The sequence below is a fragment of the Falco biarmicus genome, chromosome 1 (assembly GCF_023638135.1).
Source record: "Falco biarmicus isolate bFalBia1 chromosome 1, bFalBia1.pri, whole genome shotgun sequence".
NCBI lineage: Eukaryota > Metazoa > Chordata > Aves > Falconiformes > Falconidae > Falco > Falco biarmicus.
This window is the reverse complement of record NC_079288.1, coordinates 111,139,293-111,166,346: the sequence shown is the minus strand read 5'-3', so window position 1 is coordinate 111,166,346 and position 27,054 is coordinate 111,139,293. Positions and strand designations below refer to the sequence as shown.

The 27,054-nt window shown below is 36.9% G+C and overlaps 1 protein-coding gene across 4 annotated transcripts in view; it reads right to left on the bottom strand.

The window, feature by feature from the left end:
* Positions 1-27,054, bottom strand: part of LRBA (LPS responsive beige-like anchor protein) — a 411,064-nt gene that overhangs the window by 97,955 nt on the left and 286,055 nt on the right. For all 4 annotated transcript variants that reach the window (XM_056360770.1, XM_056360786.1, XM_056360779.1 and 1 more), the window contains 2 exons: positions 15,435-15,575; positions 14,124-14,243 (listed from right to left, as the gene is read on the bottom strand). In XM_056360770.1, coding sequence (XP_056216745.1) covers positions 14,124-14,243; positions 15,435-15,575 — 261 coding nt within the window. The remainder of the gene's footprint in view (positions 1-14,123; positions 14,244-15,434; positions 15,576-27,054) is intronic.

The window sequence follows — 27,054 nt, the reverse complement described above, 5'->3', positions numbered from 1 at the left end:
GGCAGTTACACCTCCAGGGCTGGCCCACTGGGGCAATTCTGCAGGCAGAGCCTGTTGGGCTAAACACGGCTCAAGAAAAAAATGCAAGCACGTACAGCAAAAGAACTGTAATTTCTAAGTCCTATGAAAAAAATCAAAGCAATGCTTATGGTTAAACAACGAATTTTTTTAAAGCAGAAAATGGTATATCTAGTGCAGATTTGAACACAACATGCTAGGAAGCAAAATTCAGCTCAAAACCATAAGGATTTTCTCCTGGATAAGGGCAGTGTTTCCCTGTTTTGTAAACAGACCTGCAGCTTTGGAAGTCGTCATGTATTCTGTACAATATGCACTAAGATATACATACACATATCTAAGTTACTATGATCAGAACCTTATTTACACACTTCTATAAACATCTGCAAAGTCTTGGCTTAACACTTCATAGAAAAAAAGCCTATTACGAAATAACATATATATTTCTGCCCTTAATATATTTTAATAGTGCTTTTTGGTAGAACTTGATGTTGAGAGTTAAATACACCCAATAACCCCGGCCATTTGATGGATTTAGAAAAATTGTGCCACTAAATTAGAGAATTTGCTTCCTTTGTAAAGAAAGGATCAATATGTGTAATTGCTTCAGGAAGTGTATTTCATAGCAAATGACTGGTGTAAAATTTGTCTTCCATACAGCAAGTGCAAACTGCATGCCACTTAAGAAGCAGAAAAAAAAATCAGACTGCCCCACTGGCTTTGTCTACAGTGGGTGTAGTGTGCAGCTACGTCAGAAGCTCAGTAGATCAGATCTGAAACCCAGTCTTGACATGGGTCAATGGCTCGGTGGTCTCCCAGATAGCCCCTCAGGGCCAGCGATGGCATGAGCAGCTTTCCAAATGGCTGAGTGCAATAGGGAGGTCATCAGATTGTGGACAAGGTCAATCCGAAGTAGCCAGGGCAAAGACAGGAAAGATCAAGCAGGAATTAAGCTATTATCACCTCCATCCTTGTGTGAAACACTGCTTGGCTTTGAATTGTACAACTTTTTGTTTACAGTCACCTTAATTAACTAGGCAGGGTAAAAACACGTTTCTGTACCAAATGCTTGACAAGTACTTGATAAAAAGAGATTTGAAACTATTTAATAGGATAAGGGAAAGAACAAGAATGTGGCAAGGATAAACATTTGTAAAAAATAAAGTACTCTGAAACAAGTTTCTGTAGTTTTTATCAGCACAGACAGAAACTTAACAAAGAAAAACAGAGATACTGGACTATTAATTTGATAGCAGCATAACAGCATAAATATGAAACCATACCATGATTCTGAATACTTAAAACATAAGCTCATTACATATGTTACTGATGGTTTGTTGGTTTTATGTATCTATATCTATATATATATCTGTACAGCTATTCATTAGTTTCTTTCAAGATCAGAAAACATTTGGCTTTCTAGAACACACATTGTTTTCATTACATTACACAGAAACAATATGCTGCCTGGAAACTTAAAAGTTATCAGTAACTTCTGTTAGTTTGACTATTAGAAACTTCATAAAACGTTATTTCATTACTCCAGAAATGAGTTTTCAGAAAGTTTTTCACTGCCACCATAACACATTTTTATAAAAAGAGCTTCTTTATTATCTGATTTTCTTACCTTGACCACGTGCCAGCATTTACACATGGGAAAAGGGAGTGCAAATGGATACACTGGGCTATTTTAATTGAGTAGTATTTAGTGCTTTTAAATGGCTTTATACAGATGAAAATGACATTAGTTCAAGGCCAATGGTTTTTCCTAAAACCAGCAAATAAACCTGATAATAAAATATTTAATTTTAATCAAGTTTCTAAATATTATTTATGCATTTGTAACTGCAGTCCTTAGGAGTCCTCCTCAACTCTGTTTCTGGGGTCGTCTTTTTTCTTACAATATTTACATCGCATGCATAGACACTAAGACAGCAGCTGCTGACTCACGTGTGTGAGTTAACGTATTAACTCCATTAATGATGGAAAATCTTGGACACCTGAGAACGTAAAAAAATATTTAATGCACTTTTTGCCTGCCTTTTTTTTTTTTTTTTTTTTTTTTTTTTTTTGAGGGGGGGTGGGGGCAGCGGGGAGCAGGGGAAGGAGTTCTTGTGGTTTCGCACAAATACCACATAAAGATGCAGGACCAGCCACAAGGGCCAGACTGAAGGACCGTTTAGTATCTCACGTGGAATGGTAACCAGGACTGGAAGACTAACACAGGGCAAATAGAGTCTTTCCATGGATATTCTGTCAGCTTCTTACAGTCAAATGGTTTTGACCTAATCTGCGCTTCTCAGTTTAAAATCATGGGTTCCTCACTGTAGCTTCCCCTACAAAGGTTTTTCCTTTGGCTAGTCTAAAACTGCTTCCTAACAGTTCCAGTGGATGGTTCTAGTACCCGTACTGTGAGAAAGAGTAAATATTAACTCCTTATTCATTCTTGTATACGCCCTTCTGGATTCCATAGACCTGTATCATCACATTCCTCTTCAGCGGTCTCTTTTTGCAAGCTAAAGCATTCTAGTCAATTTAAATTCATTCCCTCTAGAGGTCTTCCCTGCTGACTAACCACTTTGGTTGCCTTCATACTTCAAATTCTACTGAATCCATTCTGAAATTTTACACACTCAGCACATGTACAGAAACAGTAAAATTGTCCCACATTTCTTTTGTTTATATGATTTCATGGAAAAACGAAAACATCTGTATGATTTGTTGAAGCTCTTGCTTTAGCACAATCCTGTTGAAAATTAGTTTCAGGAATTCCTCTGTTGGAATTACAGGGTAAAGACAGACATACTTATGATAAGGAATATTTCATTCCTCCTACCATGGTTCTGATTTCATTACAACTGACAAACAACCTCACAGTGAATATCAACATGAATCTAACACACAGTATTTATAAAAAAAATTAATGGTAAAATTTGCCATATCAGGATTCTTACTAAAATGCTTATAACACTCTGCATATAATGAAAATACAATTTTTCTCTAAGAAAAATTGCCCTCTACCACATGGAAATAATGATTCCTAAGGAAACTTCACTAAAAATATTTTTTTTTTACAAACAAGTAATATCAACAGAATGTCAGTTTAACACTGATAATTTATTTTCATGTTTGTCACAATGCATTAATAAAAACAACTATAAAAGATACTTTGTTTCTTTATTGTAATGAAATGTTATTGTGTCCTTTTCTTTTGTTTATTAAATAATAGACAGATGCATTTTAAAGCAGAGTTATATGATCTGCAAAGGTGTCTAGAAACAGTGACACATCCCTAAGAATATTAAAACATAAGATACCAGATTTTCAAACTAAATTATTTGACAATAACATTAAATGATATTAAGCCTATATATAACCTGTCAAACTAAATAATACAAATGCATATTAGAAATCTGGGTATTCATTCATATTGCCACATTTCATTTCCTCTCTTAAGTGACTTAAGTAGCATTCAAAAATATTAAATATTTATTAAAATATGCACAAAATATTAAATTCAAATTTCATTTTTTTATCACACTGCAAATTAATCATTTTCATGACTGTGGGGTAGTGTAATTTCTAAGTACCCCTGAATTTCCCTCCATCTGCTATATGTGTGTTACTTCTCACAGAACTAAGAAATTGCCTCAAGACTGCCTGAAATTCTCCCAACTTGTAAGAAAAATACTTCAGCAGGTTTCCATCACATTTCTAAATTGAATTAATGAAGAAATTAATTTTGTCAGTGTGTGATCATCCTGTTAAAGTTCTAAGAGATTATCTTTCAAATAATTCCTAGTTTAAGAAAAATATTAAAATCTTTAGTAATTTACAATTAATCAAATAAAATTATAAAAGATCCAGATATTTAGTAGATTAATGAAATACATGATAATCACAATTAGTAGTTGATTCATTATGGATTAGTAAGTAGATTTTAAGTAAATACTTTATTGCATAAAAAATGCATCTTGAAGGCACTTTAAATCCTGTTAGTCAATACATGGGTTATACATTCACAAAATTATTTTACTTTTTACTGAGGACATATGTAAAAGCATGCAATGATATTTATTGACCGTATTTATATACTATGTAATACACAGTTCAGGATAATTTGACAAAGAAAGAGGAAACAAGTTGCATACATTGTACTACATTCCTTTCCTCCATTTTTTTAAACTATCTGGGGGTGGAAAGGACTAGAGTGAATCATAAAAGTATCTAGATGAAACCTTGAAAGGTCATCTTTTCCACCTTTCCGTTCACAGAGAATCACAGTCATGTATTCTTGAAAGTGTTTCTCTGCCTTGTTCTTTTAAAGTTTCCAGGGATGGGGATCCTATGGATTTCTAGCATTCCTCCACACCACTGTTGCCCCCCTGCACCAAGGGCGGACAGCACGCGCCCCAGCACCATGGCTGGCACGGCAGCACACTGCAACAGGGAGTACGCAGCAGACTTCAGCTCGATAATAAGAAAGAATTCTTTACAGTGAGAATAACTGCTCTGGAACTACCTCCCCAGGGTCGTGGTAGGGTCCCCATCACCGGAGTTTTTCAAGATGGGATTGGACAAGGTGCTAAGTAACCTCACCTAGGCTCCCTTTCCTGTGAAAGGCTGGACCAGATGGTCCTTCAAGGTTGCTTCAGCCTGGGCTGCTCTACGATTCCATGAAACGAAGCGCATGGTGCCTGCTAGACAAAATCCCCAGCAGGGCAAAAGCATTAGAACTGCCACTGCCAAAGCACTTCACGTTTCTGTCCTTGTTCTTCTTTTCTGCAAAATAAACAACCTAAACCCTTCAACTTCATATCGCTGGTCTCATTTTCTAGACCTCTGGTCATTCTCCTTTGGACTTCAGCAAACTTGTCTGTAACTTAAAGTTTACTATTTCAACAGCTACACAAAGTTTTTGAGCCGATATTAAAAGTGTTTGTTTCATTTTCAATACAATTATGGCTGGGTATAACAGAAGTAGACCACAGACATCGGCTGGAATTTTCCGATCCATACACCCAGATGTCTATATTTTTAACTGCTACAATTCCCACAGATTACCTTAGTGGATCTGACTGAATTTAGAAATTGGGGTTTTTTTAACTCAGAGAAATATTTTCTTGTTATAGAACTTGGCAGAATTTTACAGAAAAACAAATCTTTCATGAAAACCAAAGATCTGCATCCTAAATATGTTAAAATTTTTGCAACACCAGACTTTTTTTTAACCACTTTATGGTTAAAAATCTGAACTACTAACTACCTGCTTCTGAATTTTGCTAGTCATTGCTCTTGGACATCTTTGACCTTGCTACTAATATGACATGAAATTTCTCCTATACAAGGGTAATGTTGCCAGTTTGGCAGCAACTTTATTCCTTTGAAACTCCCATCTATTAGATGTGGAAGTATAGAACAATGCAAAGCATATGTAGAAAAAACTTATCAGGTTACAGGGTGTCTAAGCATGCTTATGTTAAGCAGCCTGTTTCAATAACCATGAGTTGCCATGTTGCAGAGCTTGTATTTTTTTTTTTAATCTGTATTTTAAAGAAAGTCAAGAAATTTGTCATCCTCTAGTTTCTGAATGTTCCAGTAGCTTGGAACTCTGGGGTTTCTTGCCTCTAGGACCAAGGTTTAAACGTACCACCTCTTTCAATTGGTTGTACTCAATCCTGCAGCTTGTCAGTGCTCATGGGCCCATCTACAGCAATCTCCATCTCCTCCAAAAACATTTTAAGTTTCTTGGTCAATTTTAGCCTAACTTTACAGCAGGTTATAAAGATAACTAAGTTCCTACAAATTTAAAAACAATAAGCAGGTGAGTAGAGCCATTGTATGTGTGTGTCTTGAGGGGCCCAGTAAGTGCAGCGTAAGTTCAGATTTAGCGGACTCCACAGAACCTACAGAGAGAAGGCACCGTAACAGATGTCCCATCACTGAGAAATTCTTAACTGGAGGTTTACAGATATTTTGACAAGTCAATCAACTGCAAGAAGCAAGCCCATAGGAGACAAAGCATCATCTGTTCTAGCACTTGAAGAGAAGGATATTTTTTTCCTTCATAGAATGTTATAACTATTAATAACAATTTCCAAACATGCAAAACCTGGCTATTAGGTAAACAGAATTTTCTCAAGGCCCACCTTAATGTTTACCGCACATAAAGTTCAATAATGGAGTCCAGATTCTCAAGTCCTCTTAAAGACTTAGTAATCCACGTAACAGTCACAGAAACTAAGCAACACCACCAGTATTTAAAATCGTCATTTATTCATTTTACTACAGAACTAACTTGTCTACCATAGCAAAGACTTTCCACACAGGGTTTGTGCTTGTTTGGATAAAACACATCAGTACCCACAGACAGGAACGGGTTCAACACTCCTATAAGAAAAGGACCCAGTAATCCCTGTGGATACTGAAGTTTCCCTGGATGTGCTTCTTTCAGAGAAAGTGTGTGAAAGAGATATGCCATTACAGGACATATTATGACTGGATCTCGGTATCATTTCTTTATCAGATGTCAATGGATATTTTTTTAAATGAACGTTTTGCATAGGCCTTTAGGAACTCACAGCTGAAAACTTCAGCCTGGATAGCTTTTAATTCTGTTAGCTTTGAAAGTTATTTCACTCAAAATATGTATAGGAAAGGAAGAAAAGTAAAGAAATAGTGAAGGACTGAGGTACATGGGCCCATTATACAATTATCTGAGCATCCATCTGATGAGATCAATGTATTAAATTATTTAATTTTGATTTTGCTTTACTGCAACTATTCCTTTATCTATTTCAATAATGTTAATCCTTAGCTATATTTTAATGCCACTGATTATGAGGTCATGGCACCAGAACTCAATAAATCTTAAATATTATGTACTTGTACCCAATGTTTTCTTTATTCCTTTTAAGAACAATTTACAAAACTTGAAGAACAGCACATAACAGCACTATGATAGCTTCAAATAGATTTCGAGAATGTCCCATGGCCAGCAGAATCCTTGGTTTAGCACAGGCTAACTAGTTCAAACTTGGCACTGTTTCCATAAGCTGACGGTACCAAAAACATTTTTGTCCAGGATCAGCTTTAGTCATTAGCACAGAGATGACTTAGAGGCAAAGAATTAGAAAATGGATGAAAATTGAGAAGAGAGAGGGCTACTCTCAGAGCTCTTTCTCTATTACAGCCTACAGTTTGAGACATCATTTTAGACCCATGATTATCACTTGTTATAATTGAGTTCTTCATCTCGGTATCCTATTTATAAGGAAATCATTATTATTATTTTTTTTAGCATTCTCCTGCTTGTCAAGCTGTTCCCTCCAAGGACACTCCTGAAGAATGTTGGCCAAACCCATTATCCCACAATCTTACTAGCGTCTACATACACCAGATACCCACTTTAGTACACTCATAGAGGTCCAAGACAATATACACATTATAGCAGTTATTAAGCCAATCCGATTTTCTTTTTCAAAAGGTAGCCGCAATAGTAGACAGCAAAAGAGAGTAAGATGTTGCTTCATTTTCGAGAGAGACCTCTGAGAGTGTCTCAGTCTCCCGTGACATTCTTTAAGCAAAGTAGAGAAATGGAGATGAGATTAGGTTACAATAACGTGGGAGTACCCAAGCTGGAAATCCATATTCCAAGAGCAGTTATCAATAGCTCCCTGTCACACTGGGAGGACACGGTAATGGGGTCTGCCCTGCTCCTAATACCAGTCAATAATCTCATTAATGACCTGGCATACAAGGTGCAGTAAAAAAATTCCAGATGACACTAAGAAGGCAACACAGCTGTTTGGAGGACAGCATAAGAATTTCAAATGCTCTTGAAAACTGTACATATATTAAAAAAAAAAAAATCCACACCAAAAATCAGCAAAGTACTACACTTGCAGAAGAGGTAATACATGCAAAGAGCAACATGGGTAACAATTATGCTGTTGTAAACATTATGATAAACAGATTTCTCACAACAAGTTAGCTGTCAAACCAGAAATAACAACTGCTCCTGACCATGCGCAAATGTACTCACTCTTCAAAGAAAAAAAGCAACACACAAGGACAGACTTAACGTCTGTATTCCAGAACTTAGTCCAAGCCTCAGACTGAACTACTTTTCTATTGAACACTGTCAGGCTATCCATGTTTGCTTTTTATACAGTATTAACAAAACTAACCAGGATTGTATACACTAATAATGTGCAGTAGGAAGTAACTAAGTTACTAAGTTAATTATTGTGCCTGTCTAGTACTTTAAAGGTACTAAGTGGTAGTCTGACAGAATTGAAATATATTTAATATTCTTAACTTCAAAACACACGGCTAATCATTTAAATGCAACAGTGCTGAGCTATTCAGTAAATAACAATGCCAGAGTGGTAGCAAGATACTAGCAAACTTCCGAAGGACTTTCAATTTGCGTTGCTTCAATAAATGGTTAGGGAGAACTAGGAAATTAAATTTTATGCAACGTATCACCTCTTGAAATCAAAATTTGAAAAGTTCAACGAAAGGTTATACTACAGTGCAACATTAGTTTCCTGCTTTGATCATTGATCCAAGGCTCTCACAGGATGCTGACAAAGATTGGTTGTGACCACACATATGCTTTAGCTTTCTCTGTTGAAGTGATACCAGCCAACGAGAGCTGCTTCCAAAACTAGCTCATGTTAGTCCTCCTTGTAATATATGATGCCTCCAACTAAGATTAACAATAATCTCAGGACAGCGAGTATCACTAACTACATTCATTCCCAAGGGGAAATGACTTCCTGTAATCAGTTCAATGGTTCCAAAAATCCACATTTTTTTCAGCTGGAACCTGAACCTGAACCCTTCTTTTTCTTTTTCCTTTGTGCCCCCTACTCCCCATGCATCACAGTACAATACCATTCACTTTGGCCTGCCACTTTCAAGGTCTTAAAACTGGCTTCCCAAATCCGTTGTATTCTACAAATCAATGGATTAAAACTGCTAGGTTTTCATCCATTATAGAGGTATCAACAGGAACGCAGAGATCTTATGGTCAAAGAAACTAATATTATTTAATCAGCCACAACAGCCGACTACATCTCTGTTCTCAGCCCATCAAAAATGCAAGGTAAAGCTTAAAACCCTTTCACTTTTTGAGAAATAAATAGTTTTTACCCTGTGTTTGCCATAGATTGAATGATATGGACAGTCAGATACTACAGCAAAGTCATTTCCATGTCCAACTATACCTACATTTTTAAGAGATTCCTCCCTTAAGTCATTCAATCTATCTCAAGTCCCTAATGAACTAGCAACTCCCCTGAAATAATTTTTGTTGCCCACATCTCACTTACAAAGATATATTTTATAGCTAAAATAATTCTCTTCTTCATAAAGCTGCTCCCCGAGTAAATCTACTCTTGATCACAAACAAACTCTACGTTGTCTTCAAAAAGGCCAAGTGTTTCTTGCACTTATGGAAGTGGCAGCCCCCATCACACCTAGAATCGCATTCATCTTTGAAGGAGTCAGCTGCTTCAGAACAAGTGCACAAGAAAAATTCAAAGTTGAAATAAAACCATGGATTAATATTTCAAATTAACTTTGAACTTAGCCAATTACTTTTGTCAGAATACTCATCCACAGCAGAACAAACACCCGTAAATATATAGTTACATAATTAAATCAAATACTAAGCCATTCTTCTTAACTACATATTGCTCAACCTCAAGAAGATCTCAATGAAAATAATAATACCTTAACACAAGCAAATATTTTCAACTTTAAAAACATTTATTATTCAGTCCAAAAAGCAATATATCAACCCCACCTGAAACACTGGAAAGTGAAGCAGAAAGACTGAGGAATTTAGTTAAGGAATCTGCTAAAAAATACTAGACAGAACAGTAAAAATGTAGCTTACTTACAAAATAAAAGAGGGAAATTCCTAATTAGTTCAATGCTTTTAAGTATTTCATCACTTAGTCAAAACTGACTGCTACAAGTAAAACATTCAGGATGTATCTCACAATTTTGTTAAAGACAGAAAAATGTTTCCTGTGGAAGTCAAAGGTTAGAACATATTGTAAAGATCTCTGTACGAAGACTTTCTAAAAGGCTGTTTTTTACTTAAATGTTCTTATTATTTGCTTGATTTTATTATTTTTTTATCTCAGCTCTGCATAATTTCCGTGAACACCTAACAATGAAAATTGTTCTCAAAACAAAACACCTTCTCCAATATGGCAGTTGCATTCTGTTAGCATTAGATTACAACAGGCATACAGAAGATGTAGGTTTAAAATATGTAACAAACAATTTCCCTTAAATAAGAATCCAAGAAAATACACTTCTTACACATTTTGTGAAAAAAAAAACAAAAAAAACCCACCAACCCTCATCAAGTGCCTAATGTTTGTACAAATGACATGAGATAAAATCTCAGTTTTGCATGCAATTGCATAGTCTTCACAGACAGACATGAGCTGTGCTCACACTATACGTTCTTACATGAGTAAAAGAAAAATTGCATATTGTTTTGGACAAAATCTTGGCTCAAATTAAGATAGTCAAATTAAGCAGGTGGGAAAGGAGCTCTGAAGAAAGAATAAACATTGGATACTCTTCATTTCCCCTGGCAGAGATCAAAACCAGAGGGATCTGTGTTCATTTAACTCCTTCCCCGTCTTCCTCCTCCTACCTTCCTGAATATACACATGCATGCACACATGCACATACATCATGCAAGATGGGTAAAGAAAGCATACTAGCCAGCCATGGGTTGTCTCCCATGGAAGTTACTGCTTCAATTGCACATATTCATGACATATGAAAACAATAACACAAAACATACCATTTAAGTAAGGCTCCTGTCATTAATTTCACTGTGACAGCAACATCTAAGTTAATTTTCTTAATTAGCTAGTAAATAATTCTATTTACAAGCATGTATACAGTATGATGTTACCATTAACTACAGGAGCACATAATAATGACTTTATTTAGGCTCTTCGATGCATGTGTCAACTAAAGACATTCAAGCACTTTACTAGCAAGCTAACATGTAGCACTTCTGCATGTAGAAAACTTCTAGAGGCGTATGGGACACTGCAGCCACGCATTTCAGAAACACTTGCAAGGCAGAGCAGAACACAGAATTATCAGGAAACTTGGTTTCCACAGCCATAGTGAGATATTGTGAATACAGGTATTTCCAACAAAGATGGTTCTGTGCATTCTCAAACTTCTTTCCTAATTCGTTCAACATGTCCTATGAAATCCTATCTCATCCTCCCTCCTGGCTGCTCGTCCAGTCTCATGAACAGACTTCTCTAAACTATCTTAATACTCGCTCAGATGCTTGACAACAGTAGGATGTAATTCATGGCAATTCACCGACTCAGAAAGCTGCAAGCAGTTTCAAAAAGCCATCCACAACAGGACGGATGCCTCTCAAGGCAGGACCAACTTGCACATACATCATTTCCACACGATATCAACGTATTTCTGAAAAACCCTCCCTACACTAATTGCCAGCGAAGCATTCATCGGGTTTATTTGTTCTGTTAGAAAGGTTATACTCACATCTAATCAAAATCTCCCAGATATCTAAGTTCGTTAATTCTCCAGCATAGGCAGCAGAAATTTTTTGTTTCTTTCTTGGAGCAGTCCCTATGTAACAGAATAGTCTTTAGGTTCCTCCCAATCTTCTCATTTTTTAGGCTGATGGTACTACTCAATCTTTCATTGCATCTCATTTTCAAGACCTTGCATTGTTATCATTGTTCCAGAGCTGAGATTTATGTTACACATTTTGAAAGTCATCTGTGTCCTGTTAATGTATCTTGTATAAAATGTTACTCACTTTTTGTTTTACCGCAATACTGTTAATTCACATGCACTGGCAATGTACTACAACCCTACACCTTTTTTTTTTCTTTTTTGGACAGCAGATTGTTCCTTGTGTTATATTTTTGCCTAATTCTACAAAAATCTGCATGAAGACTACAGTTCTCACTTTTCCCTAATAAAATTTCATCTAACACCTTTCTCAAATAATTTTTCCCTTCTGCAAGAAATGCTCCCAATTCCACTACACTTCCAGTACCTTGCAATCCAACATAACAGAAATTGAGGCCTAACTTGTTATTATCCAGGAGAATTCCACTCAATACATCTTTCAGTTTTAATAATGAACCCCTGGTAACTATTCTCCAAGGACAGCAGATTCTTTCAGACCAAGTTTTCCCAGTTCACTCATGAGATAATGTCAAAAAATAAGATCATCATCTGCTTCTTCTCTGCTTATATGGTCTGTTACCTTTTCTCATCAGAAACTGTGATTGCTTTGACATAATCTCTTCTTCATAAATATGTGTTTCATTTGCTTGTCTCCTTGTTATCTTCCCGGTACTTAAACATGGTCTGATTATTTGCGTAAGTATTTTGCTGTGAATTGTAGTTAAACTCAGCTCATAATTTCCTGGGTCTCTTTCTTCTACTTCAAAAACTTCATACTTCATTTGTCTACCACTGCTACCCTTCTCCTCCTCCATTTCTCAAAAAAAACTAAAGCAGCACTCTGATTTTTTTTCTGCCGGTCTTGTATGTAGAAGAGAATGAAGCTCATAATGATCAGTCATTTTGAAAAAATTTAATGTGTTTGTGTTTTCCAAACTGCTCTTTCCCAATTTGATATAGACATTGTATCTTTTTATAAGTGGTATTAATCCCACTAGTCACTAGCCATCAATCCTTTCGGTGAGGACTCACAGATGCAAGAAAGATGTTACTTTTTCAGCTTTTTTTTTTTTTTTTATGTAAGTGGTATTAATCCCACTAGTCACTAGCCATCGATCCTTTTGGTGGAGACTCACAGATGCAAGAAAGATGTTACTTTTTCAGCACTATCACTTGACAATTATCTCATTCCATTAATCTGCAGATCAATCCTTTCCTTAATTGTCTCCTTACTATGAATATAGTTATAGAATGATTTCATGTTACTTATGTCTCTTGCTAGTTGCATGACATTCTTGAGTTAGCCTCTGATTCTCTTTACATCACACTGTTCCACCCTTCCTTCCATTAAAAACACCAATTCTGATATTACTCATCATATTTGAGGTCAACAACGCTTTCCCACCACTGCCAGCATCCTGCTCTCCTTTGTTCTCCTCCCCAGTTCAAAATATTCCTCAGATCCCAGACTAAATTTGTTTACCTCATTCCTTCCTTCAGTGCCTACCTGCCAAAACCTTTCCTTGGAACTTCCATGTGCTCCTGCCTTAGCTTCTTGACCCACTTCATTCTAGGTCTCTTTCTACACAATGACTAATTTACCAAATTAATTTATCTTCTATTCCCATCTACTTCTTGTTCACTGGCCAGTTCCCAGGCCCAGCGCCCCTGTTAGGACAGGTTCAATACCATGCTAAATTCTGTGTTTCAGCTTGGTATCCTCAGACACTTGGCTTCCCGTAGCCCTTTGTTTCTCTACACTTATACAGTCTTTCTGGAGGCTGCTTCCAGATCTCCCTCTCAGCATTTTATCCCCTGTTTATTCCTCTTGATAAGACTAGGTTTTGCCCTTCCTGCACCTAAATTAGCACAGCCGGCTCCTCCTGTTTGTCACAGTCAAACAAGGAAATAGGCCACTGCAGAAATTGCCAAAAAATGAGATTGGATGCCTAAAGCCAAAATGACATAAAGTAATAGGAATATAACTGCAACATTCTTATCTGAGCAGGGCAGAAGCATGAACGGAGTATTCATGAAACTCAGTGGTTAAAAATCTGTACCAGCTTCTACTGACTTTTCAAAGGCTTTAAACTTGTGCAGATGAGCAGACAGTGAAAACCCTACCTGTAGCACAAAGGCCAATTTTGCCATATTTCAGTCTTGGGGCTAAAAATGTTTGCTGAAGTTTTACAAAAGCATTCACTGAAAGATTCTAACAGAAGTAAAAACATATGTCATCTCCCTTGCATCTTTTCCCAAATGGTAGGATAGCTCCTAAACTTCTTCCTCCCCTTTTTCATAATGTGCGGTCTTATGATCACAGCTACGATAAAGGCAGATGCCATATAAAACACGTTAACACCTTTCAGGAAAGTTTTTACCTTGATGTCTGATGTGTCACGCTGACTATTGCGCCAGGCTCTTGAAATAGATGAAAAAGTTCTATCTGCATGATCAAACTTCCCACCTTGTAGATTTAGGAAAAGTGTTGTAAAGGGTTCCTAAATACACACAAAAAGATTAATTAAAAACAGCAATGTATTTCTTTAGGAATTTTAGGGGGGAAAAGGGGATTTATTATTCTTTTGGGGTTTAGTTATTAATGATGCTACTCTTCTGGCAGACACATGATTAATTGCAAAGGCTTAATTTATTATCCAAGAAGGAGAAATACAAACTGATGCTTATTTTTTCAATAAATGCTTTTTATTCCTACTCCATGCATAAATATTTAGATAAAGAAAAGCAAATAAAAACAAACAAAAAAAATTACAGGCTGGAGGAAAAGCTACAGTCAGCTATGACACAAGTTGCTCTTGAAAACACAAGAAAGCTCAGTATTTCTATCTTAGATATTTTTTAAACTGGCATGTAACAAAAATAATACATGCATTTTATTTTGTTCAAGGTAATCTATTAATTATAAAGGGTAGGAGTTAATACCGATAGCTTTACAGTTGTTATTGTTTAGTATGTAATTTATGATTTAGAAAAGAAAAATGTTTGAAAGATTTAAAAGCCTCCTCTTAGTTAAAGAACACTTAAGCACATATTAGTGGATAATTGCTTGAAATTAGCTAAGCGCTATAAATTACTTCAAGGATTTATGTATGCTTGTACATTCTAACAAGCTTTAATTAATGATGTGCTGCTAATGCTTTCCCAAAGAAATTACTTTCTAGGAGATAAATCACCTTTCAATTTTATAGAAAAATGCATTGTTTAACCAATGTATTATCAATTTGTAGCATCTCAAAAGTTACTTCCATATAAATTTGCAGCAGAGTTCTAAAAATTAATTATTTACATCACAGAATTTCACGATCATCAGAAACCAACTCATTTACAATCACTAGGAAGTGAAAATTAAATACATTCACAAAGAACCACAAATGTTCAATACATGGTGTCCACTCAGAAAACATGCAAGGAATTAACTATGTTTAAAGTAGCATAAGAACGTACACTAAAAAGCAAATTTTATGGAGAAAAAGCTTTACTGATTTGAAAAGGCTGTACCATAAAAATTAAAACCTTCTTCTTGAACTTTGGAATACATCTATTCTATGCTACTGATTACAATTACTTAAAGATTTCAGTACTCTCCTGTGCCATTGAGTTCTATTCATTCCTAGCTGTTTGTTACTTGCATTATCATTTAAAGGAAAAGCATTTTTGAAAGATATACTTACAATTCTTAATAACCACGTGAGCGCAAAACTTGCAGTTGAATAATGTGTGCCATAGTGAAATTTTGGAACCTGATCATCTTCCCATGATTCATATCTCTCAGCAAAGAATGCTGCTCTCTTTGGATTCAAAGCTCCGATAGGCTACAAGGTTTGTAAAAATAAATACATTAAGTAAATAAAGATAACATGACCCATTATCACATCATATTCCCTTTGCTTTTTTTGGTAACCAGAATTAATGGCATGCATGGAAAAAGCTGGATCTGATGTTTTGCAAAAGCAGATGCTGGATTCTCTAAGCACCTGAACATACCTGTGTGTTGCAAACCAGGACTCCATGCACACACATACAGCTGATTGGAAAAAAGTCTATTCTGCATTCATTTCAGCTTAATTTCTATTTACTGCTGATTAAAGTAACCAGCTAAAAACCACTTCTCAGTGAAATGCCTCGGACAAAGAGTTGCTGATTTGTGTGCCTGTGGTTGCATCTGCATGTTGAATATACTATGAAGCAAATGGTAAGCAGCAATGATAAACATCTTTGGATATTGGGGGGGGGTGGGGGGTGGGGTGGGGTGGAGAATAGTGACCGATAGTGTGGAAGACTATTAACAGCGCACTTGGAATTTTGATATTACCATTCTTGTTTCTCTTCTGTCTACACACTTATCCCAAGACAAGTTTTACATAATGGATAAAACTTAAAGCTTTGAAATGCATAGATGAAATAGCAGTATTTCTACATCGATATAAAAGAAACAAATAACACATGTATGACTAAAAAAGTCTATCACACTTTCACCAACAATGTTATTCTTTGTTCAGTGCTTACCTATGACATAAACACCCAGGGATTTATTTCAGTGTAAGAAATAAAATATTTTGGTATCTATACTTGTGGTTTTCTTTAGCAGACTTTTACAGAAAGGATTTGGAAAAAAGTATAAGGCATACAAAATCACTGAGAAATCCAAAAGCTAATTTAGTCATTCCACGTGTAAAATGTTTTAAGAGGTCTAAAATATCTTTGCATATACATGCAGAATATATATGCAATACCACTTGGTATACATATTGAGCATACTGTATATATGTTATTAATGTAAATGACACTCATCTGTACAGACAGTGGATGCAGTCAAGTATAACTGAAGAATAAATACGTAAAAATATTTTCTTCTTTCTGTTCTGCAAGAATAAGTATAAGTAAGAACACACTACAAGGTAAGCAAAAGCTTGAAAAGTCCTTGAACAAAAGTATCGGTAACCAAGTTGCTAATACAAGCACAGTTCAAGTGAAAAACTATGTCTGCTATTCTGATTATCAGTATTCAAATAACTGCTGCTTTGCAGCTCACATGAATTTGGCATACAAGCTTCAAAGTACTTTCTCTTCTAGGATAGATTAGATCTATGAATGACCTAAGATCTAATCTTACTTTTTTACTTAGAGCAGCTTTCACATTGCAGTAGGATAAAGAAAACATCTTAGGTTAATTACTATTTTTGCAGTTCACTAATTTGAAATATGACCTTTTAAAAGAAGTGGTTCCTGTATAAAAGGATTTTTATCTGATTTAGCAAATTTATTCCAGGGAAGAATGAAACTGACTCCAAGAAATCTCTTTTGTTGCAAGAACCACTTTGGAATCTCCATCTGTACTGATTTTCCCTAAAGACTCAGCTATGCTTGAGGGAAGAAAGAAGAAAGAAGGTCACTGGTAGACAAATTATATAAATTAAAAATAGAAACAGTGTTGTGCTGTGTGATTCTGTAACATTTTATGTATTCTCTTTATCTGCCCCTATTTTTATTACTCTCCAAATGAGTATAGCTCAAATCAATAGTTATAGAATTACATTCCTTGAATATAAAGCTACACCCAATTAGAATTGATTTCATTCTTTTTTAAAAAAAATAAAAAGGTATCATGCAGAGATCCATACAGCCAGAATCCACAGTATTGATTTTGGCTGTTATTGTTACAGTTGGTTTCTGAAGCCTGCAACAGGACAACTATCAAGACATGTCACATTTATTTGCAAGCAAATAAAAAAAGTCCCCAAATGAAAGAAAGCTTAGGGGAAAAAAAAAGAACCGTGGAGCTGTGCACTGACAATGATACACTATCAGCTTACTCAGAGAAGTTACAGTGGGAATACACACATTGAATTATACATTACACGAATGCACTGATTTATTGTGGTAATAACATCCACCTCATTAAAAGATTCTGCTTTGCTGCAGTTGGAGGGCTACATATTGTTTACTGCTATAAATTAACGGCAGCACACAGAAGACTGTAGAACCCTTCTAACAATAGATCTGTAATGACAGTGCTGTATATCACAGCTTCCCCAGCAGCTTCATAATAAAATGGAGACAATGTATTGGGCTAATACATTCTACCAGGCAGGCCCATATTTTTCTGACAACTGCTTCTAAGGATGAGGTGATTCTAGTGTGTTGCACTGCACTGCCAACAGTTAACTAAGCTCGTGCCACAGAAAAAGCACATACAAGGAATATCTAAATACCCTCTGACTTTTAATTTAGTAAACAAATCAAGTGACATTTTGTAATTATTTCATATTTCAAAATTAACAGGGAATCAGGATTACATACTGGATTCCCTCCCTGTGGGTAAATGTCAAGGGAAAAAGAGTAACTCCGAACTAAGCCCTGCTAGATGTAGCTATGAGACCACAAATTTATACTACTCGATATGATTTCCCTATGGCTACAGACCACTATGGAAGAACAAACTGGGAAGCTTCCATATCCAGAAATTCCAGAATATATTTTCTTTGCAGTAACTCTTTCCAGAGAGAAAAATTAGGTATTAATTCACCAATTAAAAATACCGGGGGGGGGGGGGGGGGGGGGGGGGGTGGGAGCGGGGAAGAAAAGTAGAGATAGTAAAATTCTAACATGCAAAAAGAATGGATGAGACTACAGGAGTCAAGATGAAAAAAGAAATTGCTTATGGCTACTAAGTTTTCAAACTGTATTGAAAAATGAATAATGCATATGGTTTTCAAGTCAGAGTTCATTTGAAAAAGGGTCCAAACTGGAGGAAGAACTGGAGGAAGGATTTTTTTAATTTTCTCTTTTCCACAAGCATGATCACCTGGGGTTTGATCCGAAGCGGTTGTAGTAACAACATGTCCTACTAATATGAAAGCCAGAAGCTATTCTTAAAAAAATCTAACTCATTTGATACTACTTTTTCAAGTGCTCTCAAATCTAGGAGTACTTCAAAATAACTAAACCTCACATTTTGACCAACAACTGAATATAGTAAATTGCAGCCTATGGGCCAAGCTTGCTTACTTTCCTTGAGACACAACAAAGAAAAATGGTCTGTTGAAAAATAACTGAGAAAACACACTGACATTTACCATCTACTGCTGTTAAATATGTCCAGGCACTATGATGCGCAGTTCTATTTGTTGGTTCCTGATCTTAATCCGTGCCAGACACTGGAACAGTGGCCCAGCTGGCCTCCACTTTCGGAAGAGGCCCTGGTGCATCCATCGGAAGAAAGGAGAATGCCCGCTGCTTCTCTGCGTAGGGCAGAACCTCTCCCGGATTCTGTTGCTCATGATATAGAATACATACCTTCTGGAAAATTGCTAATGACCTAACATAAGCAGACCAAAGTCTTATAAAGAAAGAATTATGGTCTGTTTATTTATCTCACACATTTAAGAAGAAAAAGAGGTGCTTTTTATTTGTATTTAATGTTTTCTCATTTTTAAAGTAGTGTTACTACAAATACACAGCCATAGCCTGTTCTTACCCACGCTGCCTTTTGTTACTGGCTTCTAGACAAGCTTCTGTTAGTAAAAACAGCATCTTCACTTTTACTGTCTGCTACCCATTGTAATACTGGGAAAAGTTTTAAACTCATTAATATTTAAAATCCAGGAGAGACTGGAGCACTATGGCAGTAAATTGCATTAACTACTGCAAACAGTAAGTGATCAAGATGCCATGTTTTTTTCTTCACTGTTAACAGTTACCTCTTCTGGGGAAGATGGCAATTTGAACAATTACTACTGGAAATCAGGAGATCTGTGTGAGTGCCTCAGTTCTGAAAAGTAGGCAGTTCCAGAAACAGTCCATGCTGACCAGTGAAAACGGGAAAATTTAAAAACGAATGAAAAAATTACTTCTTGAAATTTGTATTTCAAAACTTCTTCACCATGAAAAAATTAAAAAAGGAAAGAAAAAAGACAAGAAGAAAAAAATGGGGAAAAAAGAAAAAATGCTTTTCCTTATGATTTCTTATACTTCACATCCAATCAGGTATTTGGATTGCTGTGAATACAATTGTCTGTATCATTGAATTATGTTTTGTAGCATCCTTGCCAAGTATGATGATTTTTTTTCGTACGTTCTATTTTCAAGATGACTATCTGGTTTGCATTACTGATATTTTTCATATATTCATTGAGCTTAAAGGACCAGGGGGACCATTAGGTCATCTCATCAAGCCTTGTGTTTGCATGACAAGCCATTAAATACCTTTCCATTACATGATTTCGAGCCCAACTGTTTATACTTGATTATAGCATGAGCTGTATTTGGCCAATCTGCTTTCCAGAAAGGCATCTGACTCTTGAGTACATGGACGAACTGCTATTTTTCTTGGAAGCTTTTTCTACTGATAATTGTGGTCCTCATCCAAAAAAAACCCACCATACTTCAGTTCCACTAAGAATTTACTAGTGTATTCCCAAAGAAATCTTATAATGCTTCTCTCTGACATATCACAGCCTCTGCTTATCCAGTATTTTCTGTATACAAAGATACTTACAGACTAAATTAGACATTGTAACAAACAAAAAAAAATTGAGCTCTTCAGGTCTTCCATTGTAAGGCATCTCTTTCAGCCTTCAGATTTCTCTGCAGCCTGCTCACTCATCAAAGTATTCTAATATATAGATATCTGAAATGTGTTCAGTGTGTCCCAGTGTTAAGCCTTCTCGTTGTCGTAAATACACCAATTGCTGTATACTGCGCTGCAATCTAACCACAACTGCATTTTTAGATGACTATTTGTTTAGTTTATGTATTACCAACATATAATTAACTCCCAGAACACGCCAATACTTGTAATATTGTCAGTGGGATTTCCTGATCATCTAAGTAAAACTTCTTTTTCCCAGACAGAGGTATAAAGACAAGACACAAGGGTTTAATTATACCAAAACTTTAATAACTCAGGTCAACTGGGAAATATCTGGGAATAAACTCCTAGAATGTAGATGACTCCTCTCATCTGTCATTTCTGTGTTGGAGATCAGTCACAAAATGCCATACCCCTCCCTGAACCTATTCTCACTCACTGCTAGAACTCACCATCCTTCTCCTCCAACAACCAAGTACTGCTTTCTTAAAAATTAGGTCCTGCAACTCTCCCATCTTCTTTAGAGGGCATCTTAACCTTAATCCGTATCTAACACAAATCCACTGAAGAACTGTATCCCAGAGGAAAAAAACACAATTATCTGCTGAACTGTTTGAACTGCTCTCAGTGATCAACTAAACTGGTCCTTGGGCTGCTCCAGGAAAGATTTAAAAAATGGAACCAATCTACTAAAGGAGAAAAACAATCCTTACTAATTCATTCCCAAAACTGATGGTTTCACAGCAGATGCCCAAATCCTACATCAAAGACTAGGCTAGGAGCGAAGAACTATGAATTCCGATGGCAAAATTTGGCTGAAGCCAAAAGGGACAGAACTTGACAAAACATTTGTATTCTTCCCCAGTGACTATTTAGGTCAGGGGTCCTCAAACTTTTTAAACAGGGGGCCGGCACGCAGATGAAGCGGCAGGCAGTCATCTGCGGCTGCTTGGTTCCCCCCCAACCCCCGGCGGGGGGGGGGGGGGAGGAGTGTCTGTAAATACGGGGGGCTGGATTGAGGACCCTGGGGGGCCGTATCTGGCCCACGGGCCATAGTTTGAGGACCCCTGGTTTAGGAGATATGAGATAATTTCTGCTCCAATTCTAAACTGATTAACTGCATTTTACTATTAATTGTAAATCATATTTTCGTCCCTTATAACACTTAGTTTTTGAGAACTTCAAAACAAGCAGCTACTTGAACCTAATGTGGTTTCTTAGGGAATAAGGAATCCTATGGTCAAACATTTTTTGTATACACAATGTTGAAACTGCAATAATTATGAGCATTCGTGAGTTTACTGATTTTGACATCAAGATATGAAATCAGAAAAATTCATATAGCTGTGATGCCTTCTTTTCCAGTCACTAAGTCAAGACACATCTCTGGTGAATTCGTTGAATAGGCATTCTCTGGATATTTGTTAATGTTGCATCTAGGTAAGCTTCTTCACCTTTACTATTGGCAGGTCATTATGCTTGTAGTTATAACTGTAATCTATTATTCTGAATATAGGTATTTTAAATAATTATGACAACTGAAAATTTGTAGGGAGAAGGGAAACAAATGAAATAATAATGTAAAGCAAGTTCTGTCCCTTTTAGCTTTTAGACCTAGAACTAAAACAATTTTCAAGTATAGATAAGAGTTGCAAGCAAGCAACACTTCATATGGTCCACAGAGAAGAAAAAAAAAAGCCATAATTACACTAGTCACAAAGCAAAGAAATTATACTTTCTCATATAATTTGCTAGACACATTGCATCAGGGAGCAAGGCAGAAGAAATATAAATATGTGTTTAAAAAAAAAAAAGGGAAAGAAAAAACAACTACACAGCTAGCCCATCAGCGGCCACTAAACATTACTGTCTAAATTATTTCTGCAGTTCACAAAGTAGTTAAACTGGTTGCCAAACCTGGGAGGTTATCTGAAGGGAAGGATGATGCTTTACATGCCCTCTTTTCTTTTTTTACTGGGCTCCTGCTACTGGATGTTCACAGAGGCATGACATTGACCTACATGAGCTTCTGGACTGACTCCTCTCTTAGGACTTCACATTAAATGACTCAGCATCTTCACACACACACGAGCTGCTGCACATGATACAATAAAAGCCAGTCGGGAGCACTCCAGTACAACAAACCTGCAGTTACTTTTACATGCAAATGATTTCTTTCATTAGATAGATCTTTTTATTTACACTAGTGAAGAAGCGCAAATATAAGTGGCTACCAGCCACCGCATTTAATACTTGCATGCACAGCTTAGGGTGCAGGCAGCTATTTCCCAGCAGCTCCTTTAACTAAGTGACAAGTATAACCAGCTGACTGCGATCAGCATTTTTATCAAATGTAGGATCCCTGGGCATTTCCTGATGCACTGCATATGGGATGAAATTCTATAATCCTCAATGTTTTCCAAGATAAATTTAATATAATCTGTACATACTGAAACCACTGAGCTTTTTTATGTAAACATGCTTTTTAAAATACTTGTCAGTCCTTAGAAGCTTTCTTTGAGAAGACCCTATTTACCAGAAATCGTGTCATGAAATTTACCAGATCGCATTATGCTATAAAAAAAAAAAATAATTAAAAGCTCTATTTTCTATTCTAGGCAAACTAAGAACTCAGTAAAGGGCTGGAATAAAACCAGATAATATCTGTGTGATGCAAATTAAATTAAAAGTATTTGTACATACAGTTTATTATTAGCATTTTTTTAAAAAGTTCACACAAGAAGAGTCAGAAAAAAGTGATCTACAGGTGGTCTAATAACTAGAATGTCTGAACGTATCAATATAAAAAATATTTAGTGGTGCAAAACACAGAAGATTCCCAAAGTCCGTGGTTCAAAAATGGATCATAAACTAATCTTATGCATAAAAAATGAAGAAAAACTATGTTTAGCCATATTAGCGATGCTTTAGCAATACAGTAGTGACAGGATACAACTCAGGTCACCTAAAATCTTGGAAGAAACTGAATTTAAAGGAAAAATCTCCATACCTTCATATTGCTAACCACAGTATCAAATGCTCTTACAACCATCTGTAGCAGGTTCAAAACAATGCACTGCTGAACTGCAAACTTGCAAACTAAGCACGCATACGCTTTTACATAAGGTTTAATCAATTGTTCAGCACAACTGAATGTGTCACACACTGCGTGTCTGAGGTATGACTGCACATCACCACTGCTGGGAAGGCGAACTGAAGAGACCTGTTCTATGTTGTTCCCTTCCAAAAGGTCAGGGAGAAAGGAAGCTGCATGTCACTGGGAATCATGAGGAGAAATCAAGCTGCTTGCAGGCAGTGGGGAGGGCATGGCATTGTAGTTGCCTTGCTTGGAAAATAACCCTGCCAGCCAAAAGCAACCATTTGCACACTCTATCCATGACATAATCTGTCAAGTGAAAGAAATCCCCGCAACATGACTTACTAAAAAAAAAAATAATAATCCTTTTATGGATTTCAAGAAACGGGATTTAGTGAGAAGCCACATGCACTTGGAAGCATTGCAGGAGATGAAAACATTCTCTCTGCCTTCCCTTCACAGACCATGCTCCTCTGCCACCCCGTCGTACAAGCCACTGTCGCAGCAAACAGCAGCCATTATACCTAAACACCAGATCTATAGAAGACAATCAGACCTAAACCCATAATCTTTTTTGGCTTGTACTAACAGCACAGGACCTGAAGTTAAAAGCTGATGCAGACTTGCATTTTCTGCAGATTAAACGCTGTCAGGGCACACAAAAAATATGTTATTGCGTACCAGATGAAAGCACCAAGCCCTACAAAAAAAAGCAACAGCAGGCTACAAAGATGTACTTGGGAAAGTATAAAGAAGTATTTTACTGTAATCTGTAATGTTTCATAGCACTATTACCATCACATTATATCGATCTTGAATGTAAATAGTCAGCTAAGAGCCCATCAATGTGTATTTTTTCACACATGCATTGCTTCACTCCTAAGGTGAATTCATCCAACATTTTATTACCCATCTCATAACATCTCCTGATTAGTCAGCCATCATCTTCAATACCACCAACAGATTAGTATCATCAGAAAGTTTCATCAGCTCCCTTTTCATCTTTTTTTTTTTTTTTTTCAGATTACTATATATGCTGAACAGTATAAAGTACAGAAAAGACCTTTGGACTGCTAGTGACAACCCCACTTTGCAAACTAAACTTGTGTTTCTCATACTGAGGCAGTTTCAAGTGATTGGCTGGATATTATATGTAAATTATCTTTTCTTAATCTCATTAGACTATTCAACTCAAACTTTTAGGACCATACCATCTTCTCCTAGTGATCTTTTCCCATTTATTTTCCTTCATTTGATCCACACTTTCATCTGCTGATATTTGAGCTTGAGACAGACCATCTGACGTGTCCATCAAAGTCAGTCTACAGTCTAAGAACCACCTTAAACTCCTCCTTAAACAAATACTATAATTATTACTTCACCAATCTCTGATTTTCTCTGACCAGTATATTTATACCTGGATTATCCTTTGACCCCAGCAGGCTTCCTGCTCCTAGGAGTTTGATCAACTCAGTTTTAGACAGCTACAGTTAAGTGAGATAAATCCCATTCTCACTTCCAGGATGAGTGCAATCTTCAACTTAGCCACCAGCATGCTTGTTTGGAAATTTGAATTATACAGATGTGTGCTGCGGCAGCTCATAATCTTCTGGAGTTCAAATGCATGCATATAAAAAGGAAGAAAGACTGTGTCAAGAAAGTAACATTCACTTTAGATTAGGAAGACAGCAGCCTGTCTTCCTAATTCAAAATGTCTATGGTCCAAGACATGTGTGTGAAATTATTTTGATTGCTAGTACGTTTTATGACCAGACATGTGCCCCATGGTTTCTTGTGATTATTTAAAAGGTTATGAACCTCCCTCAGTTCATTTCCAATTAGATGACATATGTTCAGGGCACCTAAAATTGAAACAAGAGCAAAATGGACAATAACATCAGATAAAAACTAAGAGCAGCATTTTGAACATTCACTGTTAATTCCGAGTGACTGTTTTTCTTGTCTTGAGTATTTTCGCATTCGAAACAATACCTCTCCTTGAGGCAGGGAAAGATTATTGGGCTCATTACCAAAATGATTCTTATTGATCCTATAAACTTGACTTTTGCTCTAATACCTAAATAACTACAAAATAAGATTTCCTGAAAATAATTAAGTGATCCTAGAAACTCCTATATGCATCTGAACTGCAAAGAGTATGCTTCTTGTGACTTCAAAAAATAAGCCTCTGGTGGGGAAAGAACTGAACAGGGAAGAGAAAGGAAGACTGGCAGCAAGATGTACTCTATCATCCACTTACATGTTCTTTAGAGGAGATAGTCTGACACAGAGAAAAAACAATTAATGACAAGGAAAAAAACCCAAAGATATTGAAGGATGGTTATGAAACCGTAATAGAGCAGTAGAATATCCCAAATTAGTTTAAAAATTCTATCTGGACTAAGAGCAGGATTTCAGAAAGTATGTTTTGATAAATCGTCTCAGAGATGTATTTGGGTGATGTTTCAGTCTCAGCAGGTCTCTACAAATAGAGCTGTGGAGAAACAGGCAGCTAAAAATGCATGGAAATCACATGTTTATTCTGAAAAAGGTCCTGAGATGGGTGCTGCATGAAGCTCAAACCAACATCTCAGCAGAAGAATCTCCGCCTTCGAAAGCGAAACAAGTGGGTATCAAGCAGAGGTGGCAAGTAAAACCTGAAAAAGGTAGAACTGATTCAGACAGAGGGAACATCCCGGTGCCTCTAAGGCTGGTGTCTAGGTCAGGCTTGGCGATCACCTGTGCCTGCTCCGTGGCAGGGAGCCGCCTCACACGCGGCTCGGGCCCCGCCCGCGGGGGCGCCTGTCCATGGTGCTGAAGCGCGGCCGCCCCGGCCCGGCGGGCCCTGGCCATGGTGCTGCACCGCGGCGCGGCGAACCGCCCGGGGCAGCCACAGAGCCCCGGCACCGCGGGCAGCTCTGCCCCTGGCTCCGGCAGAGGTGCTACAGGAAACGATGCAACGGATTGACTCATCTGTCAGAAAAGATAATTGACCAATCTGATCATTTACGGAAGTCCCCACTGGAAGCTGTCTGAGAATCGCTGGCATTTGGGAGACTCACAAAATCACTTCCCCCCCTCACCTAGAACAGGGAGAAATTTACAGCATTACAGCACAACTTTTTTGTGGGAATGTAACAGACTACTCAGCGCTTTAGTTGGTATGATTTCTAATTCCACAATAGATTTTCTCATCCAAAGATCACAATGGTCCTAAAATTATAGCCCTGTCCTGGGATGTGAAGAGGAGAACTTCATACTGTTGCAGAGCTTTCTTCAAAGAAGGACTTTGCTTTTGAGTTATCATATCACAAGCAAGGAGACCAATCACAATTGCAATATCCCCCCCACTCATCCCTTTTCATTTCTCTCTTTAATGTTCAAAGAGGACAGATTAGGAAGAACAGGTCTCTGTTCTCTCAGCTAGATTTTGTTCTTTTATGGTTTTCTAAATGGTACCAAAACATGAATCCCCAAAAATCATGGTACTGCTCAGCGTATTGCTACCTGTTTGAATGTTTCGCTGCCCCTAAAAGTTTCTTTTAACATGATGATGTCAAATGTCTACATCTGTCAGTGCCTTTTGTACAAACAGGGATGGAGA